Genomic DNA, 26,940 nt, shown 5'->3' on the forward strand with positions numbered 1-26,940 from the left:
AGTCTGCAATCAGCAAAGGACACACACACGCACACAGACGCAGCAGCTATGAGCGCGGACGATGTGGTGTGCACAGGATGGCTCATAAAATCCCCTCCGGAGAAGAAGCTAAAGAGATTTGTGAGTTAAAGTCCTGTGTGTCTGAGCGTGAGTGTGATGTACTCAGCATTAGAAGCAGGTACTGCAGTATAATGATCCACTGTCAGTTCATGTTCTCTGTGTTTTTATAACACAGGATCTCTTTGCTGTGTTTCCCTGTGCTGCATGGTTTGATTTGAATTGCATTTTAAGACATACTATGTTCTCAACTATGTGCATCAGTATTGCTTACACTTGTGCTCTCCCTGCTGCTTTCCATCACTGTCAGTGTTTTACTATTTAACTGTGCTGTGCCGAAGGCTCTGCTTGGCTGCATTTTGATTTCTGTTGCCTGTGGACTTTTGATCGTTGTTATGAGATGCTTTACACATGCTAATTCTCAGCTGTGTTTGTGCAGCATTTGTGTGCCTTCATGCACGTGGCTTTGCTGCTTTGCATAGCCTCTTCTTGCCTGTGTGAAATTCAGTGCTGTGCTTTGTGACAAAGCAGTTTACCTGTGCAACCACTTAAACAGGCACTTCCATGTGTTACTCTGTCATTGAATGCATCTCAGATATATTCTTACCTTTTATTGTATAAGTGACAATGCTTTATGCTTTGTCATGTAACTGCAGTCTCGTTGTTATTTGTCTGTTACAGAAATGCCAAGTGCACGTTTTGTTGTCCTGTGCTGTTCCCTTCTGTTTAATCGTCCTTCCTCGTTTCTTCCTCATTCCTCATCTGTTTACTATCTTTCACTGTGCTCAGCACTCATTTTGACCCTGTGCTTTCATCTGTCAGACGAGAAGCTACAGTGTCTCAGCAAATTATACTTTTTTGAGCCTTTACCACAGTGTTGCTGTGATCATGTTTGCCTTGTCCCTGAATCTAATAAGTAGAGTAAAACAGGAACCGTTGAAGTATAACTGGAATAGTTTTAAACTGAAACAGCCAAACTGTTCTCTTTTTACTGTGTAAAATGGTGCTGTGTATGTGTTGACCTCAGTTTTGTTTATGAATAGGGATGAGTGTAATTGTAATCACTATTAACCGTGTAAAAGGACGTTCACACCAAGAACTATAACTATAATGATACCTATAACAATGACTAGCTTAGCATCCACACCAATGGACAATTACGTTTTATTAGAAGCATTGGTCCTTAGTTCTAGTTCATTAAATCCTTAAGCTCTTTGATATCTGGTGCATTCTGATTGGGTAAAAAAAATCGTTCTGAATGTGATTCCAGTTATATTGTTCCTCTGTGTTGTTGTCATTATAAAGGCCTGTTCAAACGGTAACTATAGCATAACTATAAAGTTTTAATAATCATTAAAGTTCTATGAGAACAGCTATAACGATAACGACACATGGGGATTGATATAACTTTGGATTCATTTTTAGAACGTTTTTTATAGCAGATGAATGATAAAAAAACATTGACAAACAATCAGAATCCACACGAGCCTTTAAAGCAGCCGACGACATAACTGCAGTGCACACTATTAATATAAAGAACATTATCATCCCTTGGTGCGGACACTAATATAGTTATTGTTATAGTGTGTTAACCAACTGTTTTGTAGTTTACTTAAATATTCCTGTGGTGTTATGACATTTTAAAAGTACAAAGATTCCATGTCTGCATGTACAATAATTGTTTCAGAACAGTAGTTTGAAATGAAAAATTCCATGTCAGACAAGACAACCTTATTGTAGTGCTGTTTGACATGTCAACTACCCATTTACTAATCTTTTAAGCTTCCTTTGTTACTAGTTTGGCTAAATATAATAGTGAGGCTATATTTCGCTTGTTACTACACGCATTTCACAATTGTAAATCACGCCTTCCAAAAGCAGGTGCACAATAATATTCAAAAGTTGATTTATATGCAGAAGAGCACTGTTTAGTCTAATTACAACCTGATTAGACAGACAGAGAGACTCTCAAGATCCTCTGTATGAAAGTGAAGGTCTCAGTTGTTTGGTTGAGAAGAGGAAGGGCAGGGAGGACCTTCAGTCATAAGACGAGTGTTCAAAGTGTCAGCCTGACACCACAAACACGCTCTCTCCCACCCCTCACTCTCTTTTGCTCTGTTTCTGTGAAATTTGGGTGTGTTGCAAAACATGGGAAGTGTAGGGTGCCAGGCAGTTGAGAGTGACCCTGCATTCAGAAATGAGGTGTGCTATCAGAGACCGGGCAAGCAAAAGTGGTTTGACTGCTATTAGGAGGTGGAACTGGGCGCTGACAAAGAGTTAGTGCACATGTGTAAACAAGTGTAACCAAGTGTGCCTTTAGTCTGTTTAGTGCGTATGTGTGTGTCATAGTAAACAGTTCAAGGCACTACATGAAGAGCAAACAAACACACACTCTCTCTCTCTCTCTCTCTCTCTCTCTTTCTCACTCTCTCTTTCTCTGGTTTTGTGGCTTCATCAGAGAGTAAAATGTGAGACATTGGGAAGGAGTGTTTGTTGTGTGCTATCAGTGTGATCTTTCTTTCTTTCTTTCTTTCTTTTGTTGATCGTTACATTCTGTGAATTGGAAAAATACTGTACATGCAAATATATTCACAGAAAATGCTTTTTTAAAGATGAGCGAGGCAACTTATCGGCAATGATTAGTCCACAAAAAATATGTCTGTGAACTTTTTTCAAGATTTTAGATTAATATAAAAGGGGGAAAAACCTAAGGGGAAGTGTGTATTTAAGGTGCTGTGACAGGTCTCTATTTCTTTGACATATTTCTCCATTTTAACCACCTTTGAGCTTAAAAGTAACTTTTTTTTAAAAAAGTATTTTATTTTACAAATATTCCATGTAGTCTCTCAATTAATCAGTCGGGCTGCATGATAATTAGGTAATTAATATGAAAGAAATGTATTAGGTTATGATGTTATGTTGTAGTTATTGTGCATTGGCTGCTATACCCTTTCAAAAAGGAAGTTTATTCAAGTGTGCTATTAGTATACTTCTTATAAACTAAAAAATAAAAAAGTATACTTTCAGTCTACTTTTTATGTACTTCTCGAAAATATACTTGAAATTACACTTAAAGGGATACTTCACCTCTGGGAAGATGAATGTGTATTTAAAATATGTCATTTAAGTAGAAGAAATGTGGAGAAATTTTTGAATTTGGAGCTTTCTAGACTGAGAAAAGCCAGAAAATGTATTTTTGGCTTATGTGGATGAAAGACAACAACTCCCAGAATGCACTTGCTTCGCTGCCTTAGGAGGCCACGCCTACCGGTTAGAGAGCACAGTTGAAAACAACAAGGCTAGCCTAAGTGATGAGTTTGCCAGGGATTTAGAGACCCAAAATGTCCGGGATTCGGCTTTTGCGTTCTACAGTCGCCATTCATCATGTTTACTGTGGCGAGCAGGACGAGGCTGACGGCCGCGGGAGAACGCATCTCTCACGGAGGAGCGGGAATTTTCTTAGCAATGTTAAAACGCACATCAACCGCATCAAACGCACTTGTTTAGCGTCCATGTAAACACTACAGTCAGATTCACCGATCGGAATTAATTCAGTTAGATTGAAACGAGAGGTGTGCATGTAAACAATGAATGGCGACCGTAGAACGCAAAAGCCGAATCCCGGACATTTTTAACAGTCTCGCCCGCCGGACAAGTCCGGGAAAAGGAAGATGGTAACCCCTACTTACTCAGCTTTCTCCTATTATTCAGCTTTCTCCACAGAACAAGAGCATGCTAGCTTAGCTTCCAAAGAAAGACGGCTGATACTGTGTACATTCTGTGAGTAAGATCCCACCCTGTATGGGCGGGTTGAAAACATGCAGAACAACGCCATCTACTGGCTGTAGTCTTTAGCCTCTGGCCAGAAAATCCTCCGATGACGCAAAATGACGATTTTTGCGTCATCGGAGGATTTTTTCCAGACAAAAAATACATAAATCTCTCCTCTCAGGGGGATATGAGGGGGGAAAGCATGGTAATTCGAAAATACTACAGGTTTTCTACTAATACAAAGCTTAATGCTAAATCCTGAAGTAACCCTTTAAGTTTACTTGTCTTACATATTTGTCCAATACTTGTATCAATCTTTTGATCAAGATTGTATTCTAAGTACACTTGGCTTGTAGTTGTGTTTACTCTTTTGATTGAGTAGCTTAAATATTTTTTTCAAATATTTTTTCTTACATTGTCAGAAAATATTGATTTATAAAGAAAACTGATTTGTTCCTAATTCTGAATATGTGAATTCTTGTGTAGTCCACTGGTAGTACATAGGAATTCAATTCAAATCTACTTAACTCTTTCCCAGCCATTGACAGAATTTTCCGGAATTTTCCGTCATTTACGATACAACACTTGTTCTCTGCCTTAGCTGCGGGAACATATTTTTAAGGGCGTGCTCGGGGGTGGGGCTTGATGTTGCGTGTGCGAATGAAGTCCCTCGTCATGCCATAAGATTGCGCTGCAGCTGAATCATCCATCCATCCATTTTCCAAACAATGTAATCTGTAGAAAGAGTCACTGAATATTTTACTTTAATGTATTAGCCCATACATACAATGCAAAGACTTTATCAAGACTATTATTACTTGTTTGTGCAAAGCATTATGGGAAAAGCTCCCTGGATATTTACTTTTTGTTGTTGACCTTAGGGAGGAAACAAAACACATTGTTTAACATTAGTTTAGATTGACATTTACACAACACTTTTCCTCCTAAGAGGAACTACACAAACATGTAGTTTGCTCCAAACACATGTAAACAAACTCATACAGACTCAATTTACTGATCTCCACAATGTACATAAACATACACAAATACGCACACATGCAAACGTGAATGTGTTGGTGTTCGCTTGTTGGAGACAAACGTTTGGGCCAATTTCAGACTTCCCTTCTGTGAAGGGTTCTGGGAAAACGTAGCTCTAGTTCCTCTCTTTGACTAAAACACGCATGCATAAGGGGAAGAAAATATAGCCATTCCAATAGAAAGAATAGAGAGAAGGTCTTTGTTTGAGGCAGAGGTAAATCAAGGCCATGCTCTGACCGTGCTTTTCTGAGCATGCTCAGATCTAAGTGTGGTCTCGATGAAAAATTCTGTAGAAAAACTGTTCAGACACGGGAAGGGTAATGTATGTGGTTTAGTGAGATTCACACACAAACACACACACACAAACACACACACACACACACACACATTAGTGGTTCAGTGTGGAATAAGCGCATTTTAATCAGTGTCTGTTGGTTTGTGCTCGTTAACTTTCCATAATCTGTTTAAAAACAATTGTGTTTTTTTGGTATACTAAATTAGTATACTTAAAGTCTGCCAAATTGGAACAAATTATTTTGTACTTAATGCACTTGAGTTATCCGGAAACAGTGCTGAAGTTCAACTAAAGATATACTTAAGTATATTTGTTTGTGCTAAAGTGGAACTACTGCAAGTATACTTTAGGTACACTTTAAATATCTTGCATTTAAAGACTGATATTATACAGAGATCATAATATAGTGATAAGGCCTAAGAAGTGTGCATTATGCAATAAAGTACTCCAAATAAAGTTTAATTATATTTATATCAGTAAAATCTCAAGCAATATGTCAGTAAATATGGGTTTTGTAGTATACTTAGTATGAAATAAATGTTTTTTTTAATACATTTTGGTAAAAAAATAAAAAAATCACTAGGGTAGTGATCACACTTTTGGAGCTTTGTTCAATTAAATGCTTAATTACTGAGATACTGCTTAGGTTTCAGGATAAACCACTTCACCCTTTGTCAGCTTTATTTCTTGCATGTCCGAATATTTTAAATAAAGAAGACCATTAAGATGGAGATTTGTGCCTTGTAAGCAGCATTTCAGCAAAAACAATTATATATTTACTTTGTGTTCTGTGCATGTGTTGCGTGCAAAATTAATGAGGTGTGATTACTTTTTTTAAGGAGGCGTTTGTGGCCACATTCCCCCAACCTAACTGTAAAGTCCATTTCTGGCCTGTAGTGTCAAACATTTTTTATACAAATACCACTTACAGTATAATTGGAAAGGTTAATATACCAGCTTAGTATATGCTGTTCCTTTCTGTGTGATTTAATATGGTAAAATGGATAGGAGAAAGTACTATATTCATATTGACAGCTAAAAGCATGAACACAAAAGCCATAATAATAATAATAATAACTTTTTTTTTATAAGGCGAAATTGCAATTGAACTTGACAGCCAACGATCACTGTGTATTTTTGTTTTGTGGAAAAGAGCAGCTTTGACATTTTGTGTTCCACAAGAAAAAAAGTTGTGTTTGAAGGCTAGATTATTTTCAGATTAAAGCAAATGATCTGTGAGTGTGAAAGGTGTAACTCCCATCAGACTGACCAAATGATGTCATTTTTCATTCAATTATATTTTGGTCTTTTCAGTGTTACATTCAAAATCCTTTTGTCTCACAAATCTGAGGTGGCACATGCACCTTGAATTTTAGGCATGACACTCTTGGTTGTACTGTAAGTGTATTATAGGTAGAGGTGTAAAGTCCAGGGGTCAGAAGGTAAAAGTCCTGCCATATGTTTATTCCACCCATGAAAAACTATGCTAATTAGCAAATCCAGGTGATTGGAACAAAATACTGAGGATGACTTTTACTTTCTGAACCTGGACTTTACACCTCTGACTATGAGTCACTTTGGATTAAAAGTTTGGCTGTAAGACCATAGTAAATGGAGAAGTATTTTCTGGTCTCTTCTTGCTTTATCTGGCTCTCAGGACTCATGTCAGCACTTAGTCTGGATCTCAGCAAAGAGGAAGAGAGTTTGTCTCGTGACAATGTCCACAATGATAGAAATCTTGCAGCTCTGTGGCATTCTTACTCATAATGCATTTGTTTGAAACATATTTGTATATCTGTAAAAACGACCTCAAGGGAGGAAGTCAGGATTTTCCTGATGATACAAGTTGGAGATTGTGGCCTTTTATTAAATATTGCTGGGAGAAAACAACTTTAAAACACTCTGTGAGAAGTAGGCCTGTGAGAAATGTCTTGACCGTCAGGGGTTGTGTAACAGCTGACTTCTGTGGTAAAATCTTGGTTACAGAAAGAAAACAGCAACTAACTGAACAAAGATGTTTCAACAGAAAACTGAATTATGTCACAGACTGAAGCAAAAGAGAATGAAGTATGAGCATAAAGAAGAATGAGCATAAAGTATGTATGTGTCTTTTGAAAAAAGAATACTAGTTGTTGGTAAAAATTGTCTTACATTGGCATTTAAATGACAATTAAATATTAAAGTTATCTATAAATGCAAATACACACACACAAATGTTGGGTGTCCCCTAACCCTAAACCTATACCCATCACAGAAAACTTTCTGCATTTTTCGATCATTTTTATTTATGTATTTTTGATTAATAAGCTGTTTTCCACTTGAGCAATTTTCAAGGCTATTTATATAGAGCAAGAGGAAGAGCAAGTTAGTATATTTTGTTCAGTGTTATTTATATAAGCAGTATAAATGCAGTGTTCATCTGTTTGGGTATTATCTTACCTAATAAGAAAAAAAAAGCGAGCAACTATGAGAAACTATGAGTAAACCTGTGACAGCATAGAAACTGCTATTCCCTGTCTTTTTCTTTGCTTAGAAATGTTTTTCTGCTGTAGTTTCTATAATAGTTTCTGTTACATCATTGAAAATAGGCAACCTCTCTGAAAGATTTACAGATGTCACCTGAGGTACTGTTTGCACTTGGTAGCACAGGGAAAACCTGCTAAAACAACACATAATGTACAATAATCAGAAACAATGACCTAATAACATCAGAGTAAATGCATTTACCTCATAAGCTAATATTAACCCAAATACCTCATGATGACATAACCTAATATCTTAATAGAATAACAACTTAATACATCTAATAAGCATGTTTTTGCACTGATTACAGTCGCTGGTAAAGCCAGAGGATTTATACTGATTGACTTGGTGTTGATTATTTACTTTTCATAACCATATGTGCAACCTGTTTCTGCTCTGAGAGATTAATCTGTGTGTTTCTTGGAAAGTACATTTGTAAGTCATCTCTAACTGCAGGTCACACCCTGCCCAGTTTAGTCAGAAGTTTATCTGTAAGTTTGTTCTTGCATTTATACTAGTCTTGCCACGGTATACGTTACGATCGGTAAGGGACGACAGTGGTGCAAAATTTGATATTGGGTAAATGGGGTGATTGACTGAATGCTTGAAATGATTAAAGTTTTGGTTTCATTTTTAGTTCAAATAAATCAAGCTGTTTTCATTACTGTAAAGGCTATTGCGCTATTAAAATGGCTCCTCGGTCGGTTTGAATGCAGATACCACATGGTGTGAAAAAATGGACATTGTGGCAAGTCTAATTTGCACAATAATACTTTAATATTTTGTTGAATCTACTTCTTGAATTAAATTTATGTTTAGCAATCACTTTTCTTTGAAGACAGTTGAAGTACTTTGTTTTGTACTTGAGTTAATGAACCTCAACCCTGCACATTTACATACCAGAATGGAGCCAGAGCCAATTTGCTAAAACAGTGCTTAGTTAGTACATAGTTATTTGACTATTCATTAGCAGTATATCTAATAGCCACGATGGACTTAGTGACATGAGTGGAAAAGGACATTTGTTTCAGAGGAAGAGCAAGATCAGTGTTATTTTAGTATTAGTATTTATTATTATTTTTAATATTAATTTTATTATTGTTTTTAATTATATATTCAGATTTTTTACTATTACCTTTTATTTTTAGATAAAATATTTTTGATTTCATACAATATTTATTTCAGCTTTATTTCAATTAATAAAAAATGTATTTGTTTTTAGTTAACAATAACCCTGGTTTTATAAAGACTGAAGTTTATAGAATACAAATACTTATTTTTTATTTTAAATAAAGTGCACAGATAACTTGTTCAAAATAAGGCCAACCAAAAGCAACATGTGTCAAGATATAAATAGGGGCAAATTATAATTTCATGTGAAGACAAGACAAGATCTAAAGATCAAAGGAGACTTGATTGCTAATCTATGTGAGAGTGTCTAGAAGGACAATGCTAATCTAATTCTCTTCCCCTCTTTCTCACTCTCTCTCAGTCATGGCGAAAGCGATGGTTTGTTTTGCGGAGGGGTCGGATGAGCGGGAACCCTGACGTTTTGGAATATTACCGTAGCAAGAGCTCCCGTAAACCAATCAGAACCATCGACCTGCAGGAGTGTGAGGTCACCATCGAGGCAGAGGTACGGCCCACTAAACGTCAGTACCAAAATCAGCACCTATTTGTGGTCAAGACCACCACGCGCATCTTTTACCTGCTGGCCAAAACAGTAGAAGAGATGAACATCTGGGTACAGAACATTGGACAGATTTGTACGTTTGGAGGACTGAACAGACATTCAGGTGAGGCGTTTTATTATAAACGTGTAATTTTTGTTTTTAGGCCTTGGACAGCTTAGTATGACATGCTCACAATTGCCTTTTTCATGAATCATAGCTTCTGATGGTGTCAGAATTGTTGTAGACTGTCTAATGACGACCCAATAGGAGCACAGCAATTGATGACGTGTGTGAGAAAGAGAGGAGAGACATGTTGATACTAGCTTGTCTATTTACTGTAATACGTTACATAAATATCTTATTTGTTTTCCTTTTACATTATCATCACACTATCAAAATTATCTGAAGATTTTACTGATGAATGAGCAGTTCATGACCTATTTTGTCTGAGCACTACAGACACACTTACTTTTTGTTTTCATTCAAAACATTACACATTAACATTACCATATGGGCTTGCTTCGATAATATTAAAATTTTGAGAAGGTCAGAATGAATGCAGTGTCCAGCCTATTAGAAATTATAACAAAATACAATTTATTATTAAATTAAATTAAATAAATTAAATAATGCTCACCAAGGCTGCATTTGTTTGATCAAAAATACAGTATAAAACAGCAATATTGTGAAATATTATTCAATTTTTTTTAAAAATGTAACATTCCTATAATGGGAAAGCAGATTTTTCATCAGTACTACTAGCCTAGAAATCTAGACGCACCCTAGCGGCAGCAAAATGTATTTTGCCGCCTGGGCTGCGTTCAGCCCCGACAAAACGTTGCACAACGTTTTTTAAACAGAAACGGTGATGCGTTGAACACAGTTCTGATGACGCAAGAGTTGCAACTATGGCAGCTGAGAAGGCCATTCTTTGTGTTCTTTGTGAAGAATTTTCGGAGCCTGATGAAGTCGGTATAAATATGTGTTTAATACTACAAAATATGCCCGATGTTACAGTTACTGCACTTGCCGCCCAGAACAAAAGAGAACATCCCAATCGAGTGAAGGGATTGCTGAAACTGAAATGGAAGCACACATCTTACCTAATTCAGACTAAAACACATCTATTTAGCCTCACATACTGACTTTATTTGTAGTTCATACTGTTTTAATACCCTATATTTTCATTTTTAGGAAAAACACTTAATTACCATTGTTTATTTCTATACCAAAAGTCATACACTTGCAATGAAGCTAAAAATATAAACAACTACATCATTATGTTGATATCCTATATTTTTACAATAAAACTTACGACAAACATGTCTTCTAATATCCTCAGTTGTTGCGTATACCGAGCTGCATCGAACCCATTGTGCGAGTTCACTTTAATACCGCGTGCTTTATATACATGTTGCTGCTGATTGGACTGCAGTTCTGACACACCCACCAAACAAGACGTATCGATCTCAAACCCCGTTGCACACCGGTGCACGCCGTTTCCAGGAAACATGACGTTCAACCCGGAAACCGTAGCAAAACGTTGCGCACCGTTTTGAACTTGAACGTGCCCCAGAGCAGTCTAGCAACTCTCCATTGACTTTCGAGCTGCAAAAACCTAAATTGGGTCAAGCCAATCACGTCGTGTATAGAGTAGGCGGGGCGGGCTTAACATAATGACGACAGAGTTGCAACGATTATGGCGGCTGCTGCTGGCGAACATCTTTGGCTTGGTCCGCGACTCTGGAGGACTTGGAGTTAGGTTTTTCTATGAGAAAAGAGCAAAGAACGGCACTTAAGTCATTCTTAAAAAAAGGAAGATGTGTTCGTAGTTTTGCCGGCCAGATCTGGCAAAAGTTGAATCTATCAACTAGCTCCGCTGTTGGGAAAACGCTCTGGTTGGTTGAAGCGTTGTCCTATTGCGTGCAGAGGGAATTTGAAAGACATGTCGTTTATCCCGCCCCTCGGATTGAGCCGTGTCTATGGTGAGTTGCCAGACCTAACATCTTGATGTAGGTCTGGCTTGCCAGGCTACAGTACTACAGTTTCAGTGTGACATGATCTTTCAGAATCATTTTAATGTGCTGATTTGCTGCTCAAGAAACATTTCGTATTATTATCAATGTTGAAAATAGTTGTGCTGCTTAATAATTTTGTGGAAACCGTATTTTTTTTTTTTTTTTTTTTTTGGACCAGTTAATGCATCTTTGCTAAATAAAAGTAGCAAATTCTTTAAAAAAAGTCTTACTGTCCTCAAATTTTTGAAAAGTAATGTAAATATGCACTATATAAATTAGAATAAATAAGTAATAATCATTTGTACATCAACAAGTGACAGGTGATGAAACAAGATCAGGGGCACGTTCAAGTTCAAAACGGTGCGCAACGTTTTGCTACGGTTTCCGGGTTGAACGTCATATGTTTCCTGGAAACGGCGTGCACCGGTGTGCAACGGGGTTTGAGATAGTTTTCTCTTGTTTGGTGGGTGTGTCAGAACTGCAGTCCAATCAGCAGCAACATGTATATAAAGCACGCGGTATTAAAGTGAACTTCAAGGTTCAAGGAAAGTAATTCACAAATGGGTTCGATGCAGCTCGGTATACGCAACAACTGAGGATATTAGAAGACATGTTTGTCGTAAGTTTTATTGTAAAAATATAGGATATCAACATAATGATGTAGTTGTTTATATTTTTAGCTTCATTGCAAGTGTATGACATTTGTTATAGAAATAAACAATGGTAATTAAGTGCTTTTCCTAAAAATGAGAAAGAAAATACAAGGTATTAAAACAGTATGAACTACAAATAAAGTCAGTATGTGAGGCTAAATAGATGTGTTTTAGTCTGAATTAGGTAAGATGTGTGCTTCCATTTCAGTTTCAGCAATCCCTTCACTGGATTGGGATGTTCTCTTTTGTTCTGGGCGGCAAGTGCAGTAACTGTAACATCGGGCATAATGTAGTTTGTAGTATTAAACACATATTTATACCGACTTCATCAGGCTCCGAAAATTCTTCACAAAGAACACAAAGAATGGCCTTCTCAGCTGCCATAGTTGCAACTCTTGCGTCATCAGAACAGTGTGTTCAACGCATCACCGTTTTATGTTTAAAAAACGTTGTGCAACGTTTTGTCGGGGCTGAACGCAGCCCAGGTGAGGCATTAACAAAGAGGTATACATGAAAAATATATAATTTTATTCACGCTAAGGTACAGAAAAGAAAAGTTACAAATGTATTTCTCTGCAGTAAACACACCAGTAATAAAAAAAATTCTGTGCATGTGCGTGGGTTTATGAGAAAGGAAAGTGCTACAGATGAGCTAAAACAGGAAAAACCCTTGTACGTAAAAAGCCTCCTAAAAACAACCCTTGCATCACATCACATCAGATCCCTCCATTAACCTAAAGATTCATATTCCTCTAACTGCAGTTTTGAAATGAATTAACTTAGACTGGGAAATAATTAGCCACTGTATGTTTCCTCCAGAGAGAGATGCTGAGACAGAGATGCGGACAGAATCTGTTAGAGAAGGACGCTGTAATATAGGCGAGGTCTTATTTTAATATTCTGTTCCATTCCTCCATCTCTCTTCCTCTCTTTCGAATAGTCTGCAGAGCAACAGCTGCGTCACTGAGGAACGTTCAGACACACACACATCTGTCATAACGTAGACAGCTCACAAGTATGTGACATCTCATATCTTTAACTAATAATAGCAAACAGCTAGCGTCATGATCTGTGTCCACAGCACATACGACTGCTATTATAGAGAGAAAATATGTTTTTATTAAAGCTGGCACTATAATTAGTGTAAGACGCAGGGAGAATGTTAGCAGTTAGCATATACCGAACACAGAGAGTGAGAGAAACCTCAAGTTACACATTACTTGGAAAGATAGCAAAAAGATGAGTGATTCAGCAGCCGAGAAGTTTTCAGACACACGCACTTGGTTACTGTTTAATACACAACACACTGGATGGTTGGACACGCCTCTAAACTGGTAAAGGCTGATTGTGAAAGATAAAGCTAGTATATACAGAACAACATACACGTCCATGCCCTTTTCTCCACACACATGCGCAGATGAAAAAGGCTTAATTCGTTTCTTTCTTCATGTTGCTTTCGTCTCTGATGAAGACCAGAGATTTATCAGACATATTGTTGAAACAGCAAGTGTAGCCTAGTTTTGGAGACACAAAGTCTCAGTCGCTGCTTAGCCGCTAACCTCATTACAAACCCCAGCAGGACTCCAGCCATGAACTGGAACTCAGCTTTTTATTTACAGGCAGACTCTTTTGCCGTGAGACAGACAGACAGACAGACAGACAGACAGACAGACAGACAGACAGCGGGTTAGAGAAGAACAGTTTTAGAGATTGTAGTCACACCTGGAGGGCCGCAGTTTCAGATCCTGCTTCAGGCCATGTGTCAACACACTCAGAACATACACTGGGGTCCTGTTAAACCAAGGCTTTTTTGAACTTTTGTAAACTCAAATGTTGATCTCTGCCAGAGCCACAAGTTACAGTACATGGTTATGTCTCTTCTCTCACTCTGAACTGTCACCATGTTTACTGTTTATTTACCCTCTCTGTCGCCATAACAACATAATCACTCTGACCTTTCACCATGACAACTACTCACTGTGTCTCCACTGTCCCTCTGACCGATCACCATGACAACCACTCATTGTGTCTCCTCTGTCCGTATGACCATCACCATGATGGCCGCTCATTGTGTCTCCATCGTCCCTCTGACTCATCACCTTGACGACTGCTCATTGTCTCCACTGTCCCTATGACCAACACCATGACAACCACTCATTGTCTCCACTGTCCCTCTGTCACATCACCATGACAACTGCTCACAGTATCTCTACTCTGATTCTAAAGCATAACCATGACAACTGCTCATTGTGTCTCCACTGTATCTCCCATCACCAACCACTCACTGTATCTCTACTCCCACTCTGACCTGTCACCATGATGACCACTCGATTAATAACCTCGTAGCTCACAGTAGTTTTCCAAGTTATCATTAAAAAATACATATCCCTGTGGAGAAAATGAATTGAGTTTTTACTTCCGAAACCCGGCTGTTGCTCTCTATTTATATTCTCTCTCTGACCCCATAGAACCATGACTACTACTTATTGTATCTCTACTGTCCCTTTGACCCCATCACCATGACAACTGCTCACAACTGCTCTGTTCTCCCGAATCCCTTTACCACAGCAACCTAGATCTGCAGGTGTAAGCAGCTCTACATAATAATGAATGGCTTCTCAATGCAGCTGTATAAAAGAAGCTGTTCAAAAAATGTTACACTTACTGTACAAACATTGTGAAAAAATGTTACAGGCTTATACATTTCAGAAAGATCTGCTAGATATTTAGAGTACATATATACGAGAACAAAAATGAATACAACCACATGCCTGGTGTTGCTCAGATTTCTCTTCTGAGTCATTGTCAGTTATTCAAGTGTTGGATACCCAATAGTAGGCTCTGCCAAAGATGCAATGTTTATGTGAGCCCACACAATCCCCCTTAGATTAGCATGCTAGCTGCAACGTGATCAAAAAGCCGGTTATCTACAACTGTTTACCCACAGCATTACTCACAATGCCTTTCAAGCACCAGCAGGTTGAGTGTGATATCAGACGTCTAAACACCGAGTCATCGCTGGACACCTCTGTTTATGGACAATTAAAATGATTTGGATAATTTGAAACTACCAATTTAATTAACCTGCTCAACTATAATTCCCAAAATGAGAGATGTGTCACTCAGATTCTCACAGCACACACACAGATATGACCATGATGGAATGGCAAGCGGCACAAAACTTTCCACAATGACCTTTATCTGCGTTATTTCAACTCAGTTCCACCTTCCAAAAACATTTTTGCTTACTATTAAGAAGAGAAACGATTACACCCCAAAAATTCGACCGTGAACATGTCATGTGTTTTCAGCGCGTGTAACAGGCTCACGTGTTCATCTGTGGGGTTTAGAAATGTCTGGCCACTACTAATGCACTGTTGAGTCTAAACAGGAAGAGAAAGAGAAAGAGAGAGAGTGTGTGTGTGTGTGTGGGTTGTGGGGGGCTGGAAGGGGTGATTTGGTCTGCCACCTTCTGGTAATTAAAAGCAAATGTACTTCAGAAATGAAACGTGTTAAATGTGTGCAATTTTTTGACATCCAAAATAAATCAATGTATCAAAGCCAATCTATTTATTTTTCTCTTGCTCTTTCTCTTTGACAGAATCAATGGACAGTCTAAATCGCACTCCCTCTTCCCAGCAGCCATCTCCAGCACTTTCTCCTCATGTTTCTCTTGTGGCCAATCAGGACACAGTTACCACCGACAGCCACACTGTCCTAGACAGGCCTAGCGAATCAGAGATCAGCCCTCCGCTCGACTACCTCTTCCTCTCTCAGTGTGAAACCGGGACAAAGAGCATCGTCAGGCAAGGCCCACCTCACTTCTTATGATCACATATTGCAAAAAAATAATAATTACATGTTAATCTCGATACAGAATTGAGATTCATTCCATGTATCGCCTGACTAGTTCTCGGCTTTTTCTCTAATCAGATTTAATAAAGGTGACTGAGAGAATAAATGAGAAAAGAAAATCTCTCATGCTTTTCGCATCAGTGAAATCTTTTGATCTTGGTCACTGCAGCATAACACACTGTGATTAGATTCAAATAAAATCTTCAGGGACCTGCATGCAAAGTAGGGACTTAATGGTTTTATAAGAACGCATAATGATTTCTGTAATGCTGTTTTGTTTTGAATACTGATCGTTATTATGGAGGGGTTTAGCTGATTAATGAAATAACTGCAGGTTTCTCAGAGCTGCATCACCGTTCAAAAGTTTGGGGTCGGTAACATTTTTTTAAATGTTTTTTGAAAGATATCTTCTATGCTCACACTTGATTTCAAATACAGTAAAAACAGTAATATTGGAAATAGTATCTTTTCAGTACCTATTATTTCTTTAGTGTCAAATTATCTTTCAGAAATCATTCTAATATGCTGGTTTGGAGCTCAAAAACATTTCTTATTATTATTATCAATGTTAAAAACAGCTACTTAATATGTTTGTGAAAAAAAAACTTTTTTTCAGGATTCTCTGACGAATAGAAAGTTGCATTTGCTTGCAATAGAAATCTTTTGTAATTATAATTATACGTTTTACCATCCCTTTTGATCACTTTAATGCATCCTTGCTTAATTAAAGTAAGGTGATGCTTTAGATTAGGGAACACATATTCACTATTAACTCTATCACTATTAACATTATCACTCCTAATCCCTGTATATTGATAGTTCACTCGGGACCGCTTCTGAAAATAGGATTATATTGTAGTTAATTAAAGTAGGCGGAGTAACAAATCAGTTGCCGATATTGTTAGCGATCAGTGGTCTGCCTGAATTACGCTTGAATTCCATTTGATCACTCAAGCTTTAAGTTAGGTAGTTGTTGTAGTGGTTATGTTTAGGTATGAGGTAGGGTTAAGCGATGTAGAATATGGTCAGTTAACATTTATTTGTATAGCCCTTTTTACAATACATATCGTTTTAAATCAGATTTACAGATAATGCATGTGTCTACATTACAATTTAGAGTGATGTGACTGTGTCTAAGTTGTACATTTTAGAAAAGTACATATTACAAATCACACAGTTAGCTAACAATGTATTAAAGGCAGAAAACAATGAGCTCATTGAAGTAATGAATACATGTTGTTAACAAATGATTAGGATATATAGAAAATTCTTCATAAGAGGCTGGATCCAAACTGGAGCTGATATACTTTCTAGTTGCCTCAGGATGAGCATCCTGAGATAAAACAGAAAAGCAAATGGAAAATAACTAGTGTAGCTGCTGTTCATAACAGTAAGCAGATAATAATGTGCATTTGATGGAGCATTTCGTGGAAAGTAATTCCAATGTTTTCTTATAATATTACCAAGTGGCAGCATATAGAGTATATTGAAAAAAGCAGAGGGCCTAACACAGATCCTTGTGGCACTCCATAATTTACTGACGTTATCTGACGTAATATGTGTAAATACTAATAAACAGCTAATATGCTAGTAACATGAATGCAAATAAGCAACTACTTAATAGTGAATATGTGTTCCCTAATCTAAAATGTTTAATTTCTTCAAAAAAAAGAAGAAGAAAAAAAGTTTTCGAAGTTTTTAATTAAAATTAACATGAATTGGAAATTGGAAAGAAATTATTGTGTTTCTGATCTTAAAAACAACATTTATTTTCTTCTATAATAACATGAACAGCTGAATTATGCACAATAAGACCAGGAAAGTCTAATAATAAAAAAATAGGGTAAATGTTTATTTCATAATGACCTTAAGACAACTTTTCTAATGTGAACCAGATTTGAGTGGCTCCAACACTTAAGCAAATGTTGAATTTTTTAACTTATTTAATATGTTCTATAGTTCACTTGTCTATTTCGATTTTAGGCTTTACATGCAAAAGAGAATTTGGAATTTGTTATGCAAATTTATGATTTCTAAATGAGCACTGATTCAGCAAAGAAAGCCTGTATAAAAAAATGGTTTCATTATGACGCAACAAACCGTACTTTTTCCATATGCTTTCTCTAAGGACTCTTTTTTTCCATTGAAGAGTTTCGTCAACAGGTTTTATTTTGAATAACATTATTTAGTTGAATAAACTAAAAAAAAAATTGCTTATTTCTTATGCATTTATGTGTGTTTGTCCTTCCCTATAGGTGTGACAGCATCTCTAACTCTGAACGATCATTTGAGCAGAGCTCGTCTGAGTACACAGAGGATGTGTTTAGCCCCACCCCTCGCATTGACTCCTCCCCCTCCCCTTTCCTTTTGGCCGGGGTGTCCGAGCCCCCGTTCAGCGCCCCCTGTGGTCCGCTCTCTCTCTCCTCCTCACTTTCGTCCTGCCTCTCATCTCCCATCTCTCTACGCCGTCCACCGGACATTTTCAGATTCGACCGACCCTTCTGCGTTACATCCGAACCACAGACGCCTCCCCCCCTCCCACCCAAACCTACACACCTGTCCGATCCCCACAGTAACGAAGATACCGGCCGTAATCAGACGCAACCTGTTCTCCTCCCTCGCAGGACGTCACTTTCAGGAATAGACCACTTTAGGAGAGGTAAACATACACACAAATACACTCAACAGATAGTATCAATGACTCACCCTCCTCCGCCATTTTTCTCATTGAAACATCTCCAAAAAAAGTATTATATATTTTATTATTATAATGTCTTTTTTTTTTTTTTTTCAGTAGACTTAGACAGTGCTGGAAGAAACTGGAACAAACGTCTAAGCCTCAACCTGGTAAAGAAATATTCAAATATGACATAGTCAAATGAGCCTGGAGAAAGTTAAACATACACAGTAAATAAGCATCAATTTGAATATTCACTGCCAGAAACCACATGTATCATAGTGTGTCTCTCTCTGTACCTCGGCTATTTCTAGCCGATATTTCTGAATACCACAGTTACTGAAAACCACTGTGAGGATTCATATGTGCCCATGGCCTCCCCACCAATCAGCTGCTCTAATGTCACTTCAGACGGCTACATACCCATGAGCCCCTCCAGCCTGCCTGTCTCCCTACTGACCAACTGCAAAACAGAGCTGCCCGCGCCTTCCAATCCCGACTTTGAGCCTCCTCCAGTCGACCGCAACCTTAAACCAAAAAGACGGGGTAAATGTTTTCGGGTTGAAAATGTAGTAAAAGTTTACCAGTATCATTCACAATCAAAGTACATGGTGTTAAAAAAAAAAAAAAACATTAAAAGTTGTATGATTGTAGTGTAAGTATTCCATATCGTGACTTGTAGTCTTTAGACTGAATTTAGTGTTACTGATTTAAATAGGAAATAAGATTTACATGCCCCAAAATAGCATCTGAACCATTCCTAGAATATAATATCCATGTCAAATATATATATATATATATATATATATATATATATATATATATATATATATATATATATATATATATACACTTCATGGTCAAACGTATGAGGACATTGCCTTTTTATTTACATTTATTGTAAGATACATTCCTAACACGTTTTACCACATGCTAAATGACTTTACCAATGACTATTATCTAGATAAAAACAGGATGTGATGTCATAGTTTTAGGAACTTGATTCCTTGTTCTTTTTAAAGTTGTTTGCACAAGTATACTCTTAAAAACTCTCATAGAATAGAAAAACCATTTTGGGTTCCCTAAAACCCTTTAGTGCAATGGAAAGCTCCATATTCTTCATAGAACCGATGGCAATAAATAATCTTTATTTTTAAGAATGTATTATTACGGAGCCTCTAAAAGAACATGTTGAAAGGAAAAAATATGAGATGGGAGGTAAAATAATTTGTCATGTTTTTGCGTTCACTCATAAAATGTTTTGCGTTCCCCCGGGAAACTTTCCGTTTGCTCGAAAAGAACGCAAAGGTTTTGCAAGCGAACGCAAACATTTTCGGGGGATCGCAAACATTTTGCGAACAAATGCAAAAGCATTGACAAATAATTTACCTCCCATCTAAGGTCCAGAAACATATTCCTTCAACATGTACTTTTAGGGGCTCCATATATTTTACGAAATAAGTGATGTGATATAGTGTGTTGTGTTAGCTGTAACTGCTGCCATGAAGCAGTTTCATTAACTGGATTGGATATCACGATTTCAGTTAACTACGTCAGAAAAAGAAAAAAGAGAAATGGAAAAGATGTTCTCATGTGAGGAGAGGTACAGAAGAGTGACGCATGTTGAAATGAATGAGGAAGATGAGATGCAGCAGAGGCTCATGATCTGTGTATCACACAGAAACCACATTTCTATTTCAAGCTCTAAATTCAAGAGTTGTTTTACTAATGTAAATGGACAGGATTGCCTTGAAATATCGAATTCTCAATTTTGGCAAATACTTTGCCTTACATACAAAGCCACAGCCGAATTAATATGTGGTCTCTTTAGCACGGGCAAAAAAAAGTTTCATTGTCAATTGACAATAATGTGGCGATATATCAATCACCGCTCACGCAGAAGTCACTTCCAAACCAAACAGCTTTCTGTTGGTCAACGTGACGAATTTACTTGATTTGAACCCAGTATGGAAGTCTTTTGCGTAATTCCCAGTTGCTTGATTCCTATTTCCTATTTAAAGTGACTGAATTTCGCTCTCAAGAAGCGATTCTACAACTGTGAGTTGCTTGGAGATGGTCCACGATTAAAGGTTGTTCAGTGATTTGTTCGAGGGCGAAATCCAGTCATTTTAAATAGGAATCCACGCAATCATGAAAGACTTCCATAGTAGGTTCAAGTTAGTCATGCAAATTTGTCACGTTGACCAACAGAAAGCTGTTTGGCTTGAAAGTGCGTGAGCGGTGCTTCGTACATGTTTGTGATGTTTATGATTGACACACTTATGTTTATGTATTTAGTATTTGTTAAAAGAATTTCAAATATGTCACAATATTTAATATATATAATAGTGTGCACTGAGCAACACACTGGTATTTTTGTATTTCACTGAATAGCTGCATGCATACTTCTTTAAGAAAGACTTTGTGACGTATTTAAAATTCTTTTTAAACTGAGAATGTAGGTTTGCCAAAACAAAAGCACAAGAGAGGAAGTGCATGATACTGTCAGAGACGCAGAGCAGGAACCGCAGACAGCATTGTGTCTTGAGTGGAGGCACAGGGCTCCTACAGGTCATGCACCTTCACACAAAGGAAATGCCTCAAACTCAGTGATAGTGTGTTTGTGTGTGTTGTGTGGATGACAGAAAAAGATAAGGAGTGTTTGAGCGTTTTGCATTGTGTTTGGTTTCACAGTTCGACCGCCACCTTTAGACCTACGGGGCCTGTCCACCATTTCTGAATGTCCCTTCCACGCCCCCCTCACACGCACCATGACAGAACCCAGGTGAGGTGTACACAACACTGAATCGTGACAAACTGAAAGATCAAAATGACCTGAAACTGATCCTCTGCAAATCTGTTCTTCTTCTCAACCTCTTCCGTCTGTGTCATTCTCTTTAGTATTTCTGTCTGTGTCCTAAATGTTGAACAAAGATCTTGTGTTTGTCTTCCTCATGTCACCTGATCTCTATTTCCTGCCTCTGCGAACCCCTCTGCGCAAGCCTTTTCTCATTTGCATGTTTGTGACACACTGATGTTCATGTAAGATATTGTTTTGTGTTTGTGTGTTTTGTCTCTAGCACATCACTTCAGTGTGTTCCTTTGGACAGGCGGCGAGGATGGGGCTTAAATGGCTCTGAACAGGAAGGGAGCATCACGCCCACGGTAACGTGACTTCCCGTTTAAGCCGTCCTTTCTCATTAATAATTTATTGCTCTGTTTCTCCTTAAAATTAGAAAGAGCAAGGGAGAAAAAAACAAACAAAAGAATGATAAAAAGGCAAGAAAACAACAGTAAATCTCTGTAAATTACAACGAAAATAGCAGAAAATTCAGCAAACAGAAAGATTTAGCATAGAGTGCATGGAAAAACTCAGCAGATAGTTAAGAAATGCAAACCATTAAATTATGTAAATAATCATAATTTAAGAATAAGCATTAAAAAAATTATAATGTATATACACTGTTATATGCAGTATACAACTTTGTCACTTTATTTATACATAAATTACATTATATATATATATATATATATATATATATATATATATATATATATATATATATATATATGTATGTATATGAAGAGTTCAGATCAAAAAAGCCTCTAAGTGCCATCTGAAATTTTCTTCTAGAATGATCATTTTTATCAAGCTTGTATATTTAAGTTCTGTAATTTCACTTATATGACAATTAATAGGTTATTTTCATTGCTATTTAAGTGAAATTACTGAACTTAAATATACAAGCTTGATAAAAATGATCATTCTAGAAGAAAATTTCAGATGTTTCATATACAGTGAGGAAAATAAGTATTTGAACACCCTGCTATTTTGCAAGTTCTCCCACTTAGAAATCATGGAGGGGTCTGAAATTGTCATCGTAGGTGCATGTCCACTGTGAGAGACATAATCTAAAAAAAAAAATCCAGAAATCACAATGTATGATTTTTTTAACTATTTATTTGTATGATACAGCTGCAAATAAGTATTTGAACACCTGAGAAAATCAATGTTAATATTTGGTACAGTAGCCTTTGTTTGCAATTACAGAGGTCAAACGTTTCCTGTAGTTTTTCACCAGGTTTGCACACACTGCAGGAGGGGTTTTGGCCCACTCCTCCACACAGATCTTCTCTAGATCAGTCAGGTTTCTGGGCTGTCGCTGAGAAACACGGAGTTTGAGCTCCCTCCAAAGATTCTCTATTGGGTTTAGGTCTGGAGACTGGCTAGGCCACGCCAGAACCTTGATATGCTTCTTACAGAGCCACTCCTTGGTTATCCTGGCTGTGTGCTTCGGGTCATTGTCATGTTGGAAGACCCAGCCTCGACCCATCTTCAATACTCTAACTGAGGAAAGGAGGTTGTTCCCCAAAATCTCGCAATACATGGCCCCGGTCATCCTCTCCTTAATACAGTGCAGTCGCCCTGTCCCATGTGCTGGTTTAAGCAGGGGAACCTTCCGTGCCATGCATGATTTCAAACCATGACGTCTTAGTGTATTACCAACAGTCCCAGCTCTTTTCAGGTCATTGACCAGCTCCTCCCGTGTAGTTCTGGGCTGATTTCTCACCTTTCTTAGGATCATTGAGACCCCACGAGGTGAGATCTTGCATGGAGCCCCAGTCCGAGGGAGATTGACAGTCATGTTTAGCTTCTTCCATTTTCTAATGATTGCTCCAACAGTGGACCTTTTTTCACCAAGCTGCTTGGCAATTTCCCCGTAGCCCTTTCCAGCCTTGTGGAGGTGTACAATTTTGTCTCTAGTGTCTTTGGACAGCTCTTTGGTCTTGGCCATGTTAGTAGTTGGATTCTTACTGATTGTATGGGGTGGACAGGTGTCTTTATGCAGCTAACGACCTCAAACAGGTGCATCTAATTTAGGATAATAAATGGAGTGGAGGTGGACATTTTAAAGGCAGACTAACAGGTCTTTGAGGGTCACAATTCTAGCTGATAGACAGGTGTTCAAATACTTATTTGCAGCTGTATCATACAAATAAATAGTTAAAAAATCATATAATGTGATTTCTGGATTTTTTTTTTTAGATTATGTCTCTCACAGTGGACATGCACCTACAATGACAATTTCAGACCCCTCCATGATTTCCAAGTGGGAGAACTTGCAAAATAGCAGGGTGTTCAAATACTTATTTTCCTCACTGTATATATATTTAGAATATATACCATTCTAAAGAAAGTTTGGGGATATTTGTTACAAAATATTTCTATTTTAACTCGATGTACTTTCTATTCGTCAGCAAAACTAAAATATGTGTTGTCTTAATAAGAAATAAATTTCTACAAAAAGCAGCACAACTGTAGTAATAACAATAATAATAAATGTTTCTTAAGCACCAAATCAGCGCATTAGAAGGATTTCTGAAGGATCATGTGACACTGAAGACTGGAGTAATGATGCTGAAAATTTTGTTTTGCCATCACAGGAATTAACTACACTTTAAAATTTATTAAAATATTGTAAATGGTAGTAATTTTACAACATAAATGCAGCCTTAGTGATAGTTTTGAACACAAATATATATTTATATATATATATATATATATATATATATATATATATATATATATATATATATATATATTATTGTTATGTATTGTTATTATATATTGTGGGTATATTTGTTTTTCTTTTGTTTAGGACTCTCGGCTGTTCCCAGCTTGTGATTCTGCCCCCTGGATGAGGCCTTCTCAGCTGGATTACTTGTCACTTGACTTCAACTCTGCCTCCCCCTCACCAGTCCAGAAGGTCAGTGATGGCCATGAAGTGGGAAAAAATAGAACGTTTCAGAAATAAATCTCTTAAAAAAGCATCTGAAGCATTCTATAGAACCACATATTTAGAGTGTGTGCATGGGGTTTTAGTGGGCACTGCTATCTGTTGTAGTAATCTTTTCTGTGGCTCTTCTGTGAATCTTCAGGCAGCGATTAAAATGACTCAGCATTTCCTGTCCCAGTGACAGTTGCTTTGTCTCTAAACACGACATGGCATAAATCTGCCTGCAGGATTGATACAGTTCCGCCGTGCTGGTTAGTGTTGTGATGGTTTGCTCATATTGCGTTTTTGATGTTTTCAGAAACCGCTGCTGGCAGACGAGTACAGGGTGGATTATGTGCAGGTAGACGAGAAGAAGACACAGGCTTTACAAAGCACCAAGATGGAGTGGAAGGATGTCCGTCAGTCAAAAGCCTAAAGCCTTCTGAGGGGGGGAGGAAATAATCCATTTAAATTATTACTTGGTTCAAAACTTGACTTGTTTTCATCTCCTACAATTTCAGGTACATGTTGAGTCTTGTACACGGCTGTGAAAGGAGCCAGTGCAGAGATGGATAGGAAACCTTCAGAAATAAAATGGCAGAATATTTAGAAAATTATTCCAGAATAAAAGACCTCCAGTCCAACGATTCAAGAATAAAGCTGTTTATTTTGTAGTCCTTAACCCAGGAAGTGAATTAGCATTTTAGATTGGGTTTCCCCTGGAGTTTCATATGGGTTTTTAGAACAGTCAAAAGTTTAGGATTGGTAAGATTTTCTAAATGTTTTTCAAAGAAGTCTCTTATGCGCAATAAATGCTGCATTTAATGGAACAAAAATACAGTAAAAACATTTATATTGTAAAATATTATTACAATTTTAAATAATATATTTTCAAATATTATTTGTTCCTGTGGTGCCAAAGCAGCATTATTCCAATCTAAAGTGTCACATGATCCTTCAGAAATCATTTTAATATGCTGACTTGCTGCTCAAGAAACATTTCTTATTATTATCAGTGTTGAAAACAATCATTTTTGTGAAAACATTGATACGCTTTTTTTCAGGATTCTTTGATGAATAGAAAGTTCTGTCACTTTAGAGGAATTTAATGCATCCTTGCTGATTAAACGTAGTAAGTACTTTAAAAAAAAAACTTACTGACCCCAAACTTTTGATTGTTTTTTTTATTAAGATGACTGTGTATAATTTATGTTGCAAAACATAGAAAATCCTATATTAACCGCAGATCTTAATTTATTTAATTGACTGAACAGCTCTATTGAAATTTGTTTCTAAATCTAAATGGATAATGAAATACAAACAATGCTAACAGCTTCAATCTTGTCTGAAAACATTTAGCACCAAAGCCTAAAGTTGAATTACTTCAGTAATTCTACAGAATATGAATTTGTTTACCAGAGCACAAATTAACACACACTTTTATAAAGGAAATTATTTATAAAATGATTGTTAATTTGCTTATCTTGAAGTACAGAGTGACTTTTTGTGGCACTCCCTGGGACATTTACTTTGGAATAATTCCCCAAATATACACACTGTTCGTTTTACATCACTGATGTATAAGGTTCAGATGTTACATTGCCTATCTGTGAATATTCTGAAATAATGTTTTCAAATGTGTCATGAAGTCTTTAAGTGGATGTTCTGAATATGTTTATGATGCGTACAATCTCTTAAGCTTGTCACAGAAAAAGATAATGCCAATAAATGTGTCTCTTGCACTGATTTAAAAAGACCCTTGAGACCATGTTTAACATGGACTTGCATTACTAAAATATGTTTCATGAGTGTCGGACCACTGTAAACCGCTGAAACCACACACTGTGATTGGACGCTGAAACAAATCAATGAAGGAAGTGAATGTTTTGTAGAAGCGAAATCTGCCTTTTCTTTTTTTTTTTTTTAGATTGAATGTTGAGTGAATACTGAATGTTGAATATGTTAGACTACTGTCAAATTATTGACCAAACAGGGTTACGAAGGTCTGTCAACATTTATCGGAATGTATTTTTCCCATCGACCTGGGCAGGTTCACGATTATGAGGCATTACGAATGTATTTCTGTCTTGGGTTGTAGAATTTTAGTGCCATGTCATGCTGTGCTTACGACACTGTTTTTTTTTTTGTTTTTTTTTATGGTGGTCAGATTTTACCTTTGCTGTACTGAAAAGAGCACAAAAATCTCATGGGAAACTATCACTGTGACATCATCAGTTTCCCGCCAATCCTGATATTCTTCAGTGTATGCTTTATATCTCATGAAGAAATGTAATACATGAGTGAGAGAAAGAGTGAGAGACAGTGTGTGTGCGCGTGCGTGCGTGTCTGAAATTTAGAGACCTTACTAACCTGTGTGAATCAATGAATGTTTATCTGTCAGCAGGTAAATTATTGTGATGCATATGGAACACAATAAAATCACTTTAAAACAATTCAGCTTAATAAACTGGAAAGAAAAAAACATCAAAGACTCTTCTTTAATCTGTTCTTTTTAAATAAAAAATATACATAAGTATACAATTTGTACCTACGCTACCATTCAAAAGAGGTCAATAAGATTTTTTGAATGTGTTTTAAAGGAT

General features: G+C 37.1%; 1 protein-coding gene across 2 annotated transcripts; it reads left to right on the forward strand.

The window, feature by feature from the left end:
• Positions 1 to 26,802, forward strand: gab3 (GRB2 associated binding protein 3). 2 transcript variants are annotated; one of them, XM_081366609.1, is made up of 10 exons: positions 1 to 120; positions 9,177 to 9,480; positions 15,630 to 15,834; positions 18,139 to 18,542; positions 18,678 to 18,730; positions 18,875 to 19,106; positions 21,255 to 21,345; positions 21,641 to 21,725; positions 24,221 to 24,328; positions 24,657 to 26,802. In XM_081366609.1, the coding sequence occupies exons 1-10, from the start codon at positions 49 to 51 to the stop codon at positions 24,771 to 24,773; spliced, it is 1,671 nt and encodes a 556-aa protein (XP_081222735.1). In that variant the 5' UTR covers positions 1 to 48; the 3' UTR covers positions 24,774 to 26,802. The 2 variants fall into 2 exon arrangements, with proteins under 2 accessions (XP_081222735.1, XP_081222736.1); XM_081366610.1 differs by having other exon boundaries at positions 18,681 to 18,730.
• Positions 26,803 to 26,940: the final 138 nt, after the last annotated feature.

The sequence above is a fragment of the Scardinius erythrophthalmus genome (assembly GCF_964197995.2).
Source record: "Scardinius erythrophthalmus genome assembly, chromosome: 5".
Lineage (NCBI taxonomy): Eukaryota > Metazoa > Chordata > Actinopteri > Cypriniformes > Leuciscidae > Scardinius > Scardinius erythrophthalmus.

Coding starts and splice junctions, on each gene's coding strand:
- gab3 (XM_081366609.1), top strand. CDS start 49: ATGAGCGCGGACGATGTGGTGTGCACAGGATGGCTCATAAAATCCCCT. Junction 121..9,176: donor AGAAGAAGCTAAAGAGATTT/GTGAGTTAAAGT, acceptor ACTCTCTCTCAG/TCATGGCGAAAGCGATGGTT. Junction 15,835..18,138: donor GGGACAAAGAGCATCGTCAG/GCAAGGCCCACC, acceptor CCTTCCCTATAG/GTGTGACAGCATCTCTAACT.